Source organism: Wyeomyia smithii, chromosome 3 (genome assembly GCF_029784165.1).
Source record: "Wyeomyia smithii strain HCP4-BCI-WySm-NY-G18 chromosome 3, ASM2978416v1, whole genome shotgun sequence".
Lineage (NCBI taxonomy): Eukaryota > Metazoa > Arthropoda > Insecta > Diptera > Culicidae > Wyeomyia > Wyeomyia smithii.
Window position 1 is genome coordinate 123,936,429 of NC_073696.1, and position 15,135 is coordinate 123,951,563.

Below are 15,135 nucleotides of genomic sequence, written 5' to 3' on the forward strand. Positions count from 1 at the left end.
AAAATCCGCGAGGAGAATCGTGGTAAAAAAGCGTTAATTAGAAAATCCGCGAGAATCAGCAAAATCAATAGTATCAGTAAAAGTCCAATATATTTTAATTTTAATGAGATATTCATCTCGTAATGTTGTGTGCAAAGCCACAACCGCAAATTTGACGTAGAACTACATAAACATGGCTTGCATTATTGCATTCGAGAACGATAACAAAAGATGAGTTCAATAATTACGATGGATTATTTTGTATTAATATGTTTATGTTTATAATTATCACCTATCATTTTGGATGTTTTCCAGAAACCGAAAATCACCATCTTGGATTTGGCGTCTGGTATTCGGTATTTGGTATTGTGAAAATCGGATATCATAAAATCACTATCTTGGATTTTAAAATTGCGTCGGATTTTATTTCCAATCTTTGGGTATCGTATCAATTCCGGAATGATCATTTTTGGCTGTTTGCCAACATCCTAACGTTGCAACGTAGATTTTAAACGTTGATTTTAAAATGGCGTCTGTAATCATTTTTTAGCTTCTATGCAATACCCATATTGGGTGATATTTGGTATTTCTCAGTAGTCGGATATCGTTATTGCAGTTGAGTTGCAAAAAGGCGTCTGGATTTGTTCTCTGGTCTCGACAACAGAAATACCCATTTTGGGTGATGTTTGGTGATTTATGAAAACCGGAAGTCACCATCTTGGATTTCTAAACGGCGTGTTATGTGATTACAGGTGTCTTGGCATCATTTTGATTCAAGAAATACCCATATTTGGTGGTGTTCGGTCATTATAGGTTGTTTTCCAGAAACCGGAATTCTTCATATTGGACTTGGTCTGTTAAGTCGATTTTCGGCCACTGGCTGTCGTATATGGTCATTCGGTAACCGGATGTCGCCATCTTGCATTTTCCAATAGCGTCTGGATTTGATATCAGGTCCCTGGGTGTCATCTCGGTTCTGGACTGTCGATTTTTGTTACCCAACAACCGGAAGTTGCCACTTCGAATGTCAAAATAGTGTCTGGGGACCAAAAATCGTCCATGTCGCCAATGTGCATCATCTTGATTACAGAAATGCCCATGTTGGGTTGTTTTTGGTAATTTTCTGACCCAGAAATCGCCATGTTGGATTTTATAACGGCGTCTGGGTTTGATTCACGGTCTGTGGGCACCATTTGCAATACCGGTATTGGGTGGTGTTTTGCCATTGAAGGCTGTTTTCCGAAAGTCGGAAGTCGCCACCTTGGATTTCAAAGTGGCATCTGGATTTGTACTCCGGTATCCGGGCATCATCTCGATTCCGAAATGATAATTCTCGGCCGTTTTCCAATAGCTGGAAATGGCCACTTCGAATTGAAATTAAAATTCGTCAGGGGTCGATTTCTGGCCTATGAGCATTATCTCAATTACGGATGTAGCCATTTTGGGTGGTATTTGGTAATTTTTGGAAAACGGAAGTCACCATCTTGGATTTCGAAACGGCGTCTTGAATTGATTTCAATTGGTATCTTTTCGTTGGTGTTCGGTCATTATAGGTTGGTTTCCGCAAACCGGAAACCATCAAATTGGATTCTAAAATGGTCTGTAAAGTCGATTCTGGGTCGAAGGCTATCACACAATGTAGTATTTGGTCTTTTTCGGTAACCGTTAGTCGCCATCCTGTATTTCGTCTCGGTTCTGGAATGACTATTTTTGGCTGTTTTCCAGCAACCGCAAGTTGCCACTTCGAATTTCAAAATGACGATTTTTGGCCTATGTGTATCATCTTGATTGCAGCAGTGCTCATATTGGGTGATATTTGATCATTTTTGGAAACTGGAAATCATCATCTCGGATTTCAAAGTGGTGTTTAAAGTTGATTTTAGGTCCCTGGGATTTATCTAGATTCCAAAAACACCTAGAATTTGATCATTTCAGAATGTTTTCTGGAAATCGGAAACCCCCATCTTGGATTTGAAAAATTGTGACTGAACTCGATTTTGGGCTTCTGGGTATCATTTTGGTTTCAAAAATAACAATAATGAGTGGTATTAGATAATTTTCTGGAACTGGAAATCGCCATATTTCATTTCAAAATGGTTTCTAGATTGAGCATTTTTGGAATGTTTTCCAAAAACCGGAGAACGTCATATTGACATGTTGGGTTGATTTCCGGTCTCTAGATAAAAAGGTTCCGAAAATACCCATATTGGTTTTTTCAGCTCTAATTGGTCGAAATATGAGTTCAAAACATGTCTCGACATTTTTCAATAGTTCAATAGTTGTTGTCATAACATTAGAATTTTGCCGCATGTTGATGAAGGCGTGCAAATTTTCCAATCTATTGTTGCAAAAAACAAAGGAAATCGGAGATGGAACAATATCATGGGAACACCCTTTAGGCTTGAAACCCTTCACAATTAAATTAAAATTAATAAACACACAAACCGCAAATTCACCCCCCTTGCCTACGCTTATGAGGTACAGTAAAAATGATGTTTTAGGATTACTCCTCGTACTCGAAAACTCCTATGTGCAATTTTTCACGGTAATCGGTTCAGTTGTTTTTGAGTCTATAGAGAAGAGACAGACAGATAGACAGACAGACAGACAGACAGATAGACATTCGCATTTATAGATATAGAAGATAGAAGATAGATAGAAGATATATGCTACTACACGACCTGTATTTACCGAATCAAATGATAATCGGTTGAGAGTTTTAAAAATTAATTAACAACATTCACACCCCCCCCCCCCCTTCCTCTTAACTACGCTACTGAATATTGCAAAGTCTTAAATGACAAAGTTATGTTGCAAGCACGTCTCATATCCGAAAACACCTGTATATTCATGAAGAACTTTTTCATAATTTACAAATAATGAAATTTAATACACCCCCTCCTTTCTACGCCACTAAGATACAGACAAATCAATGTTTTAGAATCTAACCTACTTATAGAAATTGGCACGGTAATTGAGTTTGGTGTTGAGAAGTTTACAAATAGCAAATTTACATCCACCACCACCCCCCCCCCCTTTGCCACGCTAATGGAGTATACAAAATTCAAAGCCGTTTAAATACATCAGCTACTAAAGATTCTGCATACCGAGTTTGATGCTGATCGGTCCAGCAGTTTTAAAATCATCAAAGGTTTACATTGTTTACCCCCCTCCCTCATCCTTGCAACGCCTCTAAGATACACGAAGGCATAACATGACAGAGTAAGACACATAAACATTGTTGATATAAATTTGAACGGTTATCGGGGAGGAAGTTTTCAGGTTCATGAACCACAAATTCACCCCCCCCCCCCTTGCCTACGCTTATGAGATAGAACAAAACTAATATTTTAGGATTACTCCCCGTACTCGAAAACCCCTATGTACAAATTTTCACGGTAATCGGTTCAGTAGTTTTTGAGTCTATAGGGAACAGACAGACAGACAGACAGACAGACAGACAGACAGACATTCGCATTTATAGATATAGATTTTTTATTTTCAAACCAGTACTGCATAAGTTTTGCATACACTTGCAATAAAATACATAAACCGCATCAGGAAACAGTTCAAACACTTCCCCCGTCTCAGACAACAGATAAAAAATTCGTTGAAGTAATAAAAAATTCGTTATTCTCATTCCACGATACCATTATCGTACATTTTCATTTTGGGCGCCAGTCCTGTCCATCGCCGACAGCAAAAGAAAAATACCTATCATTTCCTCCTCAACGCTTTTTAGCTCTATATTCGACCAAAAGAACATGATGGTCCCCTTAGGAGGCGCACGGCCTATCGCACGTTTCCTACGGGATTCCCCATTGTACACCTGACTGAAAGGCAAAAACAGAGAAAGAACCGCGCCTGCACAAGAATGGCGTCGAAATCGCTGGCACAAAACAAATGCGAAGCTATCAAGTGAAATTAAATGGAGCCAGCAACCAACCTGCAAAAATGCCGCACTATCAGTCTCTTTCAACGCTTCGATGCAGAACTGTATTAGTCCGGTGGTTTGTTGCAGCTTGCCCGTACAGCTCGCTTGTTGATCCTGATGGAATAGAAAAAAAGGAAAACGAAAAACAAATGGTCAGCGGTATTAGATTCAATATAGGAAAAACTGCTGATGGAATTACGATGCTATGGTGTGATAGAGGAGCGATGGTTATAACTTTTACCTTTAGTGTTCGAATTTTGGTGTCTTTATCCTGCCGAATTGCCTCCAACAGGACTTCCCTCCGCCTGTGAATTGCTTCTATCAGCGCTTCACACTGTGACGTCACCAGTCGTTCGAACTCTATGCAGGATTCCTGAAAAGTGCATTGAAATAAATGGATGATTTTTGGTTGATTGAAAACTTTCCCACAAAATGCTTTGAATGAAGAATACTTTAAATTTAAAAAACAACAATTTCAGTTGATACGTACCGTAACCTTGTCGCTCATTCCTTTCAGTCTTTGGATGAATTCTGTCGTTGATCGAGCTTTTTCCGAGAGCTGCTGAAGGTTGTGTGATAGTTCAGTCTGAAAATGGTAAAGTAGAAAAAAATGAGTGCATTTAAAACTGATATATCACAGCAGATACAAATCAAATATCGTGTACAGTATCCTGTAACCAATTCAATGACAACAAATCCCATAATAACAAATCCCATCCCATAATCCCATGAAATATAAGCACAGTGTAAAAACATGCACTAAACTCTCTCTTTCTCAAATTATTATTTGATTAATCGCTTTAACAACCTGGTGCCCGCGGGTTCGAGTCTAGGTAGAGAGTTCTAGGCTCTTCTGCAATCCTTTTGCCCAGACTTAATCTGTGCTCTGAACCTTCGATAATTTTTTCGATCATAACTCTCAATACTTACTTACAACTTACGTAACCCCAGTAAAATATGAGTAGATAAACAAGATAAGCGAGCAGTAGATTTAAGGAAAGTCAAGCACTCACACAAGTAAAAAGTTATTTCGTAATAAGTAACACTGTAAACATGAGAAAAACAGTATGGTATAGTAAACCGTTTGGAAAAGGCCACAAAAGATTGAAGTAGCATTGGTCGCAGTAGGGTCCATGCATAAAAAATGTTTTCACAGCATAATTATGCTTTATTTTAAATATAACCTAACTGAAAACGCTGGAGTTTTACCATACTTAATGTCCTAGTATAAAACTCTTGGTAGATTTTTCCTCTATATCATCCAACGTCAGCAGCGTATTGTAATTTATTATTCATCACTTTCCAGTTGTCCCGCAAACGTACACGGAATTGAAATACACCACAATTTAGGCATCGATCGATAGAACATCCCCGCGGGAACACTAACCCACTTTTTAGCAAACTTATTTATTCATTGCAACCAGCGAGCTGAACACAATCCCGGATAAGCCAATCCCTAGCCTTTAATTTTGAAGTCAAACGTGCCACCGAGGATAATCTTCGGGGCAGTGTCAAACAAGCGGCGGCAAACTTCTACTAATTCGTGACAAGAATTTCGCCGGAGTTTCGCCTATAGTACGGACCCTGATTCCTAGAATTTTTATGTTTACCAAACACGCCTGTATGGTATGCCGTACGCTATGTAGCAAGCACACTGAACCGGAACTGATGTAGCAAAGTTTTACCACCCGCCAAGCCAATCTGCTGACGAAGGATTTCTGTTGCCTCGCTTGCCACTGCCAGCTCCACTCGAAGCTTAGTCATCCGTTACCTCGTGTTTTTGGTCAAATTTAATGACTTTAAAGCATAGGACCTTCATTGGGAAATCCATCTTTCCGTTGGGGTTGCTTTGGGTGAGAACGAAACTTTACTGTTCACTGGTTATTATTACTCTGTAAAACCGTAGCATTAAATTCATAGATTAATTACAACACTGTACACAGGCATTTCTGGTTACCCTCCATTAGAGCATTCCGTAATTATTTGAAAATCGGAACAAATATTTCAATAAACAATGGTAATCACAGTCGAACAGTTCATTTGAGTTCACCGTCTATACCACGTGCTAAATTAAAATAATAAACTGCGTCGAATGACCGCAGAATTCCGGAATTTTCACGGAAATATTGCAATACTGTTGCTAAATAAATATGAGGACGCACGAATCTGAAAATACCTCGTCCTATGAACGCTAGCCAGCTTTTCACTGTTTCGCGAGGGGCAGTTATAAAATGCAGATCAATTGCGCCATAAATCAGTCGGGAGGAATTTATTTGCACTTTCGCGCCGATAAATCGCACGGCCGGGCAATTACTTTAATTTACCGGATATGGTACAGTTGGGCGTAGAAGTATGTGTGTGTATGTGTGTTTACCGGTGCGGCAGCTGGTGATAAGTGCCCACACCTAAGCGAATATACGCCCGCAGCGGCAGCACCGTCTAAAACGTGTAAGGATTTATAGCTTGCCGTTATCAAATATACCGTAGGTGAGTGCAGCTCGCAGCATAAACCAAGTGGTATTCATTCATTGGTTCTTCTGAGCTTAGGCTAATCTACGACATTGGCCAACACTTATAGTAGGTTTTAAAATATTCACAATCCATTTTGTATTCTTTATACATTACTTGAAACATATTTTAGGACATCCACGAAGGGTTATCTTCTAAACGTAATTTTTGAAAAACCATGTAAATGAATTCAATACTATTTAAAAAATGAATTCAATGCTACAAACATTTCACATGATGTTACTCAACAAACTTCTCTCAAATCTTAGATTTCGAACGACATAAACGACAGTGGAGATCCTAACATACCCCCAAAATACAATGCCCTTGTTGGAATAAAAACTATGTTATGACTTCCGACATTGACGAGGACCTCACTGTGTTATTGTCACTGTTCAACCACCAGTTCAACTACGAAAAAACTTTCCCGTCAGCCAGAGGCAGATTGACTTCGATATTTATCTCGCGACTAGACAAAACCCACCGGAAGTTCAATACGTGTGCATTTATTTGCAATTTAGACGCAGTCATCCGTCTGCCTTTCCGGTTGCAGATTTGTCAAAAAAAATTGAATTCAAATCGTGCAAAACGAGGTCCTCTAGTCTTTACTGACATACTCGGAAAACATAACCCCCTCATAGCGATGTCGACAGACGGGCGGGCTTCTGATTGCGACTTATGACCGAACGCATGCTGCATTTGTGAACGATTTTGCGGCGTCGCGCACTGAACCATGGTCAATTGCACATAAATGCGACGGAGTTCAGCACGGCACAGCAGACGGAAGAAAAATGGATGAATTACTGCATGGATGGATGGATGACGGTTAATGAACTTCTTCTGTCGGACTCATGCCCGATGATGAAGCGCTACGGAGTGTGCCAGGGCATATTCTCATAGTGGAATCATCAGCCGTCATAAATCAAATAGTGCGCGATAGGCACGATCCTTCAGAATGGCACTCAGCCTTGAACTTTGTCAGTTTCAAATGTTTTAAATTTTTCTTACGCGCCTAGCGCATTAGTTCAATGCCACCTACAATAGAATGGTAATATTAAATTTTCCCAGCTTGTTCATTAATCATTAAAACGATGGAGCAAAATAATTATTCCCTCTTGTATTGTTCACGGCTATGAAATTCGTTTAAAACATCATACAGAGTAGAAATCAAATTGCATGTCATAGAAAGCAAATGGAACCAAGGACTGAGTTTCTTATTGAACCAGATGAACTGGAGCTCCCTGAAATTCATGCACTGGAGGGTGAAGAAATTTTCCAAGATCTGATTAATATGAAATATATTTCTGTGCATTACCGTTTATAACCAACACCAATCATTTCGCGAAACTTGTTCCAAGGCACCATTTTACGAGCAAATAAAGTTTCAACCCAAATACATTTGGTTAGGTTAGCAAAAACAAGTATGAAGGTGATATGGAAGTTTTCAAAAGAGACAAAAAAAAACGATAAGGACGTCCAAAAAGTTCGGCCATTAAAAGTTCAGAATATACAAAACGGCAGTAATGGCGAAAATTTTCCCCAATCAAGCAAACAGAACAGAGCCTTTTGTCCGATGAATCGCCTCTAACTAGCGTCTGTGCAGAGCAAAGCACGAATGACTAATTTAAACAGGAGCAATTTGAGGAGATTTCGGAAGTGCCACCAACTGAAAATAAATATAATAAGGAAGGTCCACCGCTAATTATGGCTGACCCAGATATGAAAAATACACGACTTTGTCCGTGCACTACCCCACTACACCTACTCTCGTTGGTTAACCGAACTACCGTTCCTCACCAGCCACGAATCACGAAGCAATTTATTTCGCTCCGTCCTGACAATGATCGTTATTATTACCTACCGGTGAATGGTACGGGACTGCGAAATCGGAAAAACCACTGTGCAGCGGAGATTATGCAGCAGAAAGCAAGAGGAAAAGGTGGCAGACGATAGCGCCACTCGCACTGCAATCACATCACATCGTTATCAAATTGTATCCTTCGGTGTGATACGAACCGTTATTGGAATGCTACGATACGAGGATGTGGTTTCCATGGTTGAAGTTGCATAAATTATCGACGATGGAAAATGTTATGCGGCGCTGCTTTTCTGTCATATTTAATAGGCATAAAGTCTGCTACTCTACTTCGCCATAGTTGCATGTTTCTCTTATATTGCAGATTTTGACTTTTTAGCATACTTCACGACAAAGCCAGCCCACGAAGCAATTATAGTGTAAATTGTTGTGTAAATGTTGCAAAAAATGTATGAAAACTAACCAAGCTGTAAATACTATCCCGTGATTTTTCATCATTCAACAGTTATATAGATACAGTTTGAAAGTAGCCATGCAGGTGTTTTCCTAAATATTCCATTTGGAGTGCAACTACAACACTAAAGCCACCTTTCAACCACACCAAATAACACTTCATGAATGCACGAACCTACTCCGAGGTGCAGATTCAGATGAGTAGAAAAGTTACTCTACTGCCCAACAGCCAGTCTCCGAGACGTGAGTTTGTCTATTCTTTTCTTGATCCTGCGCAAGGATTTTATATAGTGTCAGTAAAGGTGGCTGCTCACACACTTGCGAAGATGCTCATCAGGGTGACAGCAAAGAATGAATGGCTGGCTATCCGGCAAAATGACAGACAGTGACTTATTCAGAACAATACGAGCTTTTTTGCCGACTCTTCCATACAATATATTTATCTTTGCCTAGGACTTTTCTTGACACCCAACTTTGTTATCAATATTTGGTACAGTTTGTGAAAGCAAAAATGAAGTAAAAGCCATACATCATCTTGAGGTCATTTTTTATCATCTATATGCCATTATGTACATAACATGTAGCACAACTTTGTGAAACGTGGAAGTGGAAAGGCAAAATTAATGAAAAATTTCCAAGGTCGAATTTTCGCGCCCAAAGAAAAGATCAGTTTGATGTCCTGAAGGTAAAGCTAATTTGAAAAGTTGACGACAACTCTTTTTCATAGATTATACTATATTTATTAATATATTTATTTTCTTTTTATAGATTTATATATAACGTTTTGCTGTTAGAATTAACTTAGAACTGATGTATTGAAATGTGCATTCAAAACACAACAAATGATGAAGTTCTTCAAGTTCTAACCTTGTAAGTATGAAATTGGGTAACTTGGAAAAGAACATTTACTTTTCACATGATATCTATGTGGTTATACTCGGGTGGACACCATTTGATCATGGAACTGCTAAGCTAGACAATGCGTGTCGAGGAAAAAATTTTCATCGCAAACCTAAAGGAAGTTTTTGCTACATCAATGAAGATCCAAAGTATCATTGGAATGTGTAGGTACATTGAATAACGTTTGATCAAGACTTAATTTATTAAGTAATCTCCGGAGTGCTCAGCAACTCGTATCCCAAAATCCACGAGGTGTCTACCAGGATACGAGTAACCTGAGCGGACATCGGATAACCAGGGCCGGATTTAGACGGTGGGGGGCCCGGGGCAAATTTGTTTGTAGACCCTCTTTTCTTTAAACATTTAGAGGTAACGTTCTGGAAGGTGACGAGCAAAATAAGGTCGCCCCAGGACTAAGGGGCCCCTTGAATCGGGAGGCCCAGGGCATTTGCCACCTTTGCCCCCCCCCCCTCAAATCCGGGCCTGCGGATAACCAACCCTCGGTGGAACCATTGGTCGTATACTAACTGGGAAAGGAGGTTGTACGCGGCTGTGTCTCATGTTAGAAGCGGCGTACAACAATGTATGAACCGAAGCGGGTGACTAAACCATGAAGTTATTGGATTATTGAAAGCTCGATATAGACCGTTCCGATAATTATAAATACACCTACGATCAACCGTCATTTCAAATAACGTGCACTATTCAACCAACCGTTGGCTGCGTCCTGTTGTTTACATCCAAAAGAAACAGATGCTGTCATTTTTTCTAACATTTAGTGCGAAATTTTGAAAATGCGTGGCCTTTCTCCCGAGCAAAGAAAGCGAATTGTGCACAAATGGGGCACCGTGAGTGGTCTTTCTATAAGAAAATTAGCCAGAGAAGAAGGTATAAGTGTCGGAGCAGTTCAAACCGCATTGCGGAAGTATTGTGAAGAGTGCACATTTACTGATGCCCCAAGACGTGGTAGTAAACCCGGGCCTGTTGATCTCACAATGGACAAAAAGGTTAAGGAATACTACAAGCGGCATTCTTCAGTATCAGTGCGAGATGTGGCGAGAAAGCTTGGAACATCGGCGAGTAACGTTATGCGTGCCAAGGGAAGAATGGATCTGCAGACCCGTCGGAAGCAGAAGCAGCCAAAACGAAATCCAAAACAAGCTGAATCTGTGAAACCGAGAGCTCGGAAGCTTTATGACAAACTTCTGACCAACAAAATGGGGTGTTTTATCATGGATGACGAAACCTACATAAAACTGGACTATAAGACTCTGCCAGGACCGCAATTTTATACATCACCGAAGGAAAAGGATGTCCCTGGACCAGTGAAAGCCATTTACACCGAAAATTTCGGCAAGAAGGTAATGGTTTGGCAGGCCATTTGTGAATGTGGGAAAATATCTCGTCCATTCATTACGAATGACACAATGAATGGTAAAATTTACGTGAAAGAGTGTTTGCAGAAAAGGTTGTTACCCATGGTTAAGCAGCATAACAATCCTCCAATCTTTTGGCCCGATCTTGCTTCCTGCCATTACTCTAAGGATGCACTAGGGTGGTATAAAACAAATAATGTCACATGTGTCCCAAAGGAGATGAATCCTCCAAACTGCCCTGAAATTCGCCCTATTGAAACTTTTTGAGCTTTGACCAAGGCAAAGCTGAGGAAATATGTCAAACCAGCGGACAATGTTGAAAAAGTTAAAAAAAGATTGGCTTAAAGTGGTAAAAATGGTCGGACACTGTGTGACACTGTGCAAAAGCTTATGAGTAGTGTTAAGAGAAATGTTAGAGAACTCGCGTATCCTACGAAAAATAATCCCAACTTGAATTGAAACTGGAAAGAAAACACTTATTATCTATTTTCAGAATAAAATGACCCGAAAAATCCTGTATTTTTTGTTTTATTCAAGAAAGAAGATGTATTTATAATTTTCGGAACAGTCTATAGTTGGAATGTAAGGACTCTTCTGGAACCTGGTTATTCTGGCAGAGAGCAGAGTCGTAGGTGTCCAGGAGGTGCGGTGGCCGAAACGGGAGAACCTGAATCCCGGGCTGTAGATCCTATTGCGAACGCTTCATTTAACTACCACATCTGTTACAGCAGCGGCGTGTGAATGCAAAGAGAGGAGTCGCTTTAGTGCTAACAGAAAAACAGATTGAGCGTGTCATTAAATGGAGGCCGAGTATTACAGCCTCAAACGGCATTACTGCCGACCAATGATAAACTCTATGATGACAAGTAGGACTTGTATGATCTCCTTGAAAAGGCATACAGCGAGTACCCAGGACACGACATCAAGTTCGTTACCGTTGTGAAAATTGGTAGAGCAAGCTTCCACTCTACTAAGAAGAATAATGTCCTGAGACTTATCAATTACGCTGCAGCCAGAGGCACGGCTATCTGTAGCACTTATTCTGCACGCTGGAATATTCGAAAGCACAACAAAATGCAAAAGGGGGGTTGTCTAGACTAAGTTCGGCTATTTTCTGATCAATGGTCGACACTTTGCAGACGTTATAGACCTAAGATCATTGACTCGAGGTACTATCTCATGGTATGGTATCCGCGCCCGACTGTTAAACGTATTCAATATCACGGTGAGTGCTTGCGTACGACGGATACGAAAAACTGCACCAGAGGTCACATGTTGGCTGCGGCTGTAACTCGTCAGAGCGGAGGGAGATATCGAGCAGCTAGAGCCACTTGAAAGAGACTCCACCGCCGTGGAGAACTTCAGTATTGCGAACGTGTGCTTACGGAGGCAGAGGGTTCCTTTTCCACACGCAAAAGTTGAAGTCTTGTACAATCATTGTGTCTTCCCGATTCACACAAATGTTGCACAGAAATCGCTCAATAAATGTGTGAAACGCATAACGCAACAGTTGTACTGCGAATACATTGACATTGATTGAAATCAGAATATATATCATATACCGACACTTTATTTCTCACATCGAGTGTATTAGTGACTACTCTTTCTCTCTTGCTCGTAGATTTTCCATGTACGTGCGACGAGACTAGATACGTCCAGTGCTGATAAAAGTCATTTTCCCCAGCAAAATTCTTCGAAAATTACAGCCAACCATTTTCAATTTTCACTTCCAATGATCGCAGCACTCTTTCAGATACACTAGATTTTCGTCCTAGTAACATGCTGTTATACTCAGATGAAATAGATCGCGCGCATCGTTCACGGTTACGGAATAAAATTTGACGACAAATCCAACCAAATGATCTTCACTTCAAAGCGAAAAAGGAAAACAAACAGTTCACTCAACCAAAAAGAACCTCACCGGAACACTTTTTCACTGACACTGACCGATGCCTTGACAATCTTCGTTAACTGATAAACTGATTTTGTTGTCTTGCTTCCATCGCATGAAATATAATGAGGTGTTTTGACAGTTCACTTCCATGCAAAAAGCGGGAAGGGAGAACTCTGAAAAGATTGTGAAAAAATAACGTTTATGGATGCTTTTTTTCACTTTCACTCAAGAGTGTCAACAAATATCAACCCTGGATACGTCACATATTATTTGCAGGTTGCTCTTTCGCTTCTTTTTCGGTTCGGGTTACGACGCGCAAGACGATGTCTCGTCGCTTTACGAAATGAGCGAGACACCCGTGCTGTACATACTACATAGATGCCAGTGTTGTTAGTCTCACTCATACTGTCGATGCGTGCTTGCTGCTATTCAGAGGAATGCATGAAGAAGAAAAAGTATCTTGAAAGCGTGTGTGCAAAAGACTTGAAAAGCGTAGCATATTTCTCGTCCTCAAGCAGAAAGGAGGAGAAAGGTTTTGCTCCTCGCTCGCTTTGCAATGCTGCTTGATACCCGTTGAAACTGTTTGGGTGTAGTAGTTTGGAGCTGCCAAATACATTGGAGAAACGCTAGAGCAGTGATGCCACATATACAGATTTATCTGCATTTATACAGATTTTTTGCGTATTTTTTATACAGATATCTGCATATACAGATTACAGATTTTTTGGAAATAATACAGATTTATACAGATTTTTTTGGTTTTCATGGGGTCGTAAATTAAACTTCTTTATATAGTTGAAAAATATAAATTAACTCAAATGCGGTTGAGCGTGTCTGAGGTTTTATTATATTCATATGCTACGTATAAACGTGTGCATGAATGAATTCGCGAAAAAAATGTTAAACAAGCTATATTGCATTTTTATTCGAGAAGGATATGTCCAGTACATATGCAGATTTTATTTTACAGATTTTTTCAAATTTTACCAAGGTGATAAGATTTTTTGAGCTCCAAAATACAGATGAAAATGTGGCATCACTGCGCTAGAGCATTAATTGCGTTATGCACAACACGCAATCATTGTACTGGTTCCGAATTACATCAACAATTGCGCTAAAAACGCACAGCCCTTGTCATGTGAAACGACAGGAATATTGAAAATGATGGACAAGCTATGGATCCAACTTGCGAGAAAGTAGTGAAAAATTAAGAAACTTCAATAGGGGAAGAAGGGTATTATTGTCAAACTCTTCAAAATAGGGAGCGAACAGCTGTGTCGTGCCATCCATGGAATCATGCTTACAGTGTGTTCTGCCCGAAATATTGGCCTCGGACTGGTTGGAAGGTCTCATATACCCGAACTAAGGGCCACCACCTGTACTGTCATCCCGAAGTTTTTTTTTTTGGGGGGGGGGGTTCTCAAGAGAAATAAGTTGGTGGATTATGTTCATGGTTTCCCAACAAAACTGTTTAGATTGATTCGTGCCACCCTTGACGGTTCCACATCATGCGTCAGGGTAGCCGGTGAGATGTCGGACGCATTGGTGGCGTTAAATGGTTTGAAGCAAAGTGACGAGCTTTGAAACTTATTGTTTCACTTCGCATTGCAAGCTGCTATATAGAGAGAGTAGCGTTGGAAGAGGCTCTTGGACTTCTTGGAATATCATTAACCGTAGAGCGGTGGAAGAGGCTCTTGGACTTCTAGAGAGGGAGGCTGCGAGAATAGGGCTTGTCATACACTCTGCCAAAATGAAGTACACGATGGCTGGTATAGAGCGTGGTAGCCCGTCGGATGCTGGTACTGCCTTGGTGATTCTTGGTCATTGAAATGGGGAATCATTTAAAGTAATCGATAAATTTATTAACCTGGGTACTTGGGTGACTAGCGACAATGAAGTTAGCTGTGAGACAAAGAGGCGTATAGCGGCTACAGAGCCTACATAACGAACTAAAACCTCGCAGCTTGCAAACCCGTACGAAGCTAGCATTCTATTCGGTGGGCCTCTATGGCCATGAAGCGTGGAAGAGGCTGATCAGCAAGCTCTGGGTGTTTCAAAGCGTGCGGTCTTGCGTTCAACCATTGGCGGCAAACTAGAGAATAGTGTTTGTCGCCAACACATTGAACATGCAGTGTTCCGGGCTTACAGGATAGAAGTGATACACGTATTCGAGTACCCATTAATGTATTTTCTGTCACAGCATGACAAACATCTGAGCATGTTTTGAAATAGTGACGTGTTTACTGTTTATTCGGAATAAATACAGTCAGTTTTC

The 15,135-nt window shown here is 40.4% G+C and overlaps 1 protein-coding gene across 2 annotated transcripts in view; it reads right to left on the reverse strand.

Moving 5' to 3' along the window:
• LOC129732905 (E3 ubiquitin-protein ligase TRIM9) overlaps positions 1-15,135 on the reverse strand; it is a 184,595-nt gene that overhangs the window by 43,516 nt on the left and 125,944 nt on the right. For both annotated transcript variants that reach the window (XM_055694319.1, XM_055694318.1), the window contains exons 2-4: positions 4,404-4,499; positions 4,155-4,286; positions 3,926-4,027 (exon numbers count right to left, since the gene is read on the reverse strand). In XM_055694319.1, coding sequence (XP_055550294.1) covers positions 3,926-4,027; positions 4,155-4,286; positions 4,404-4,499 — 330 coding nt within the window. The remainder of the gene's footprint in view (positions 1-3,925; positions 4,028-4,154; positions 4,287-4,403; positions 4,500-15,135) is intronic.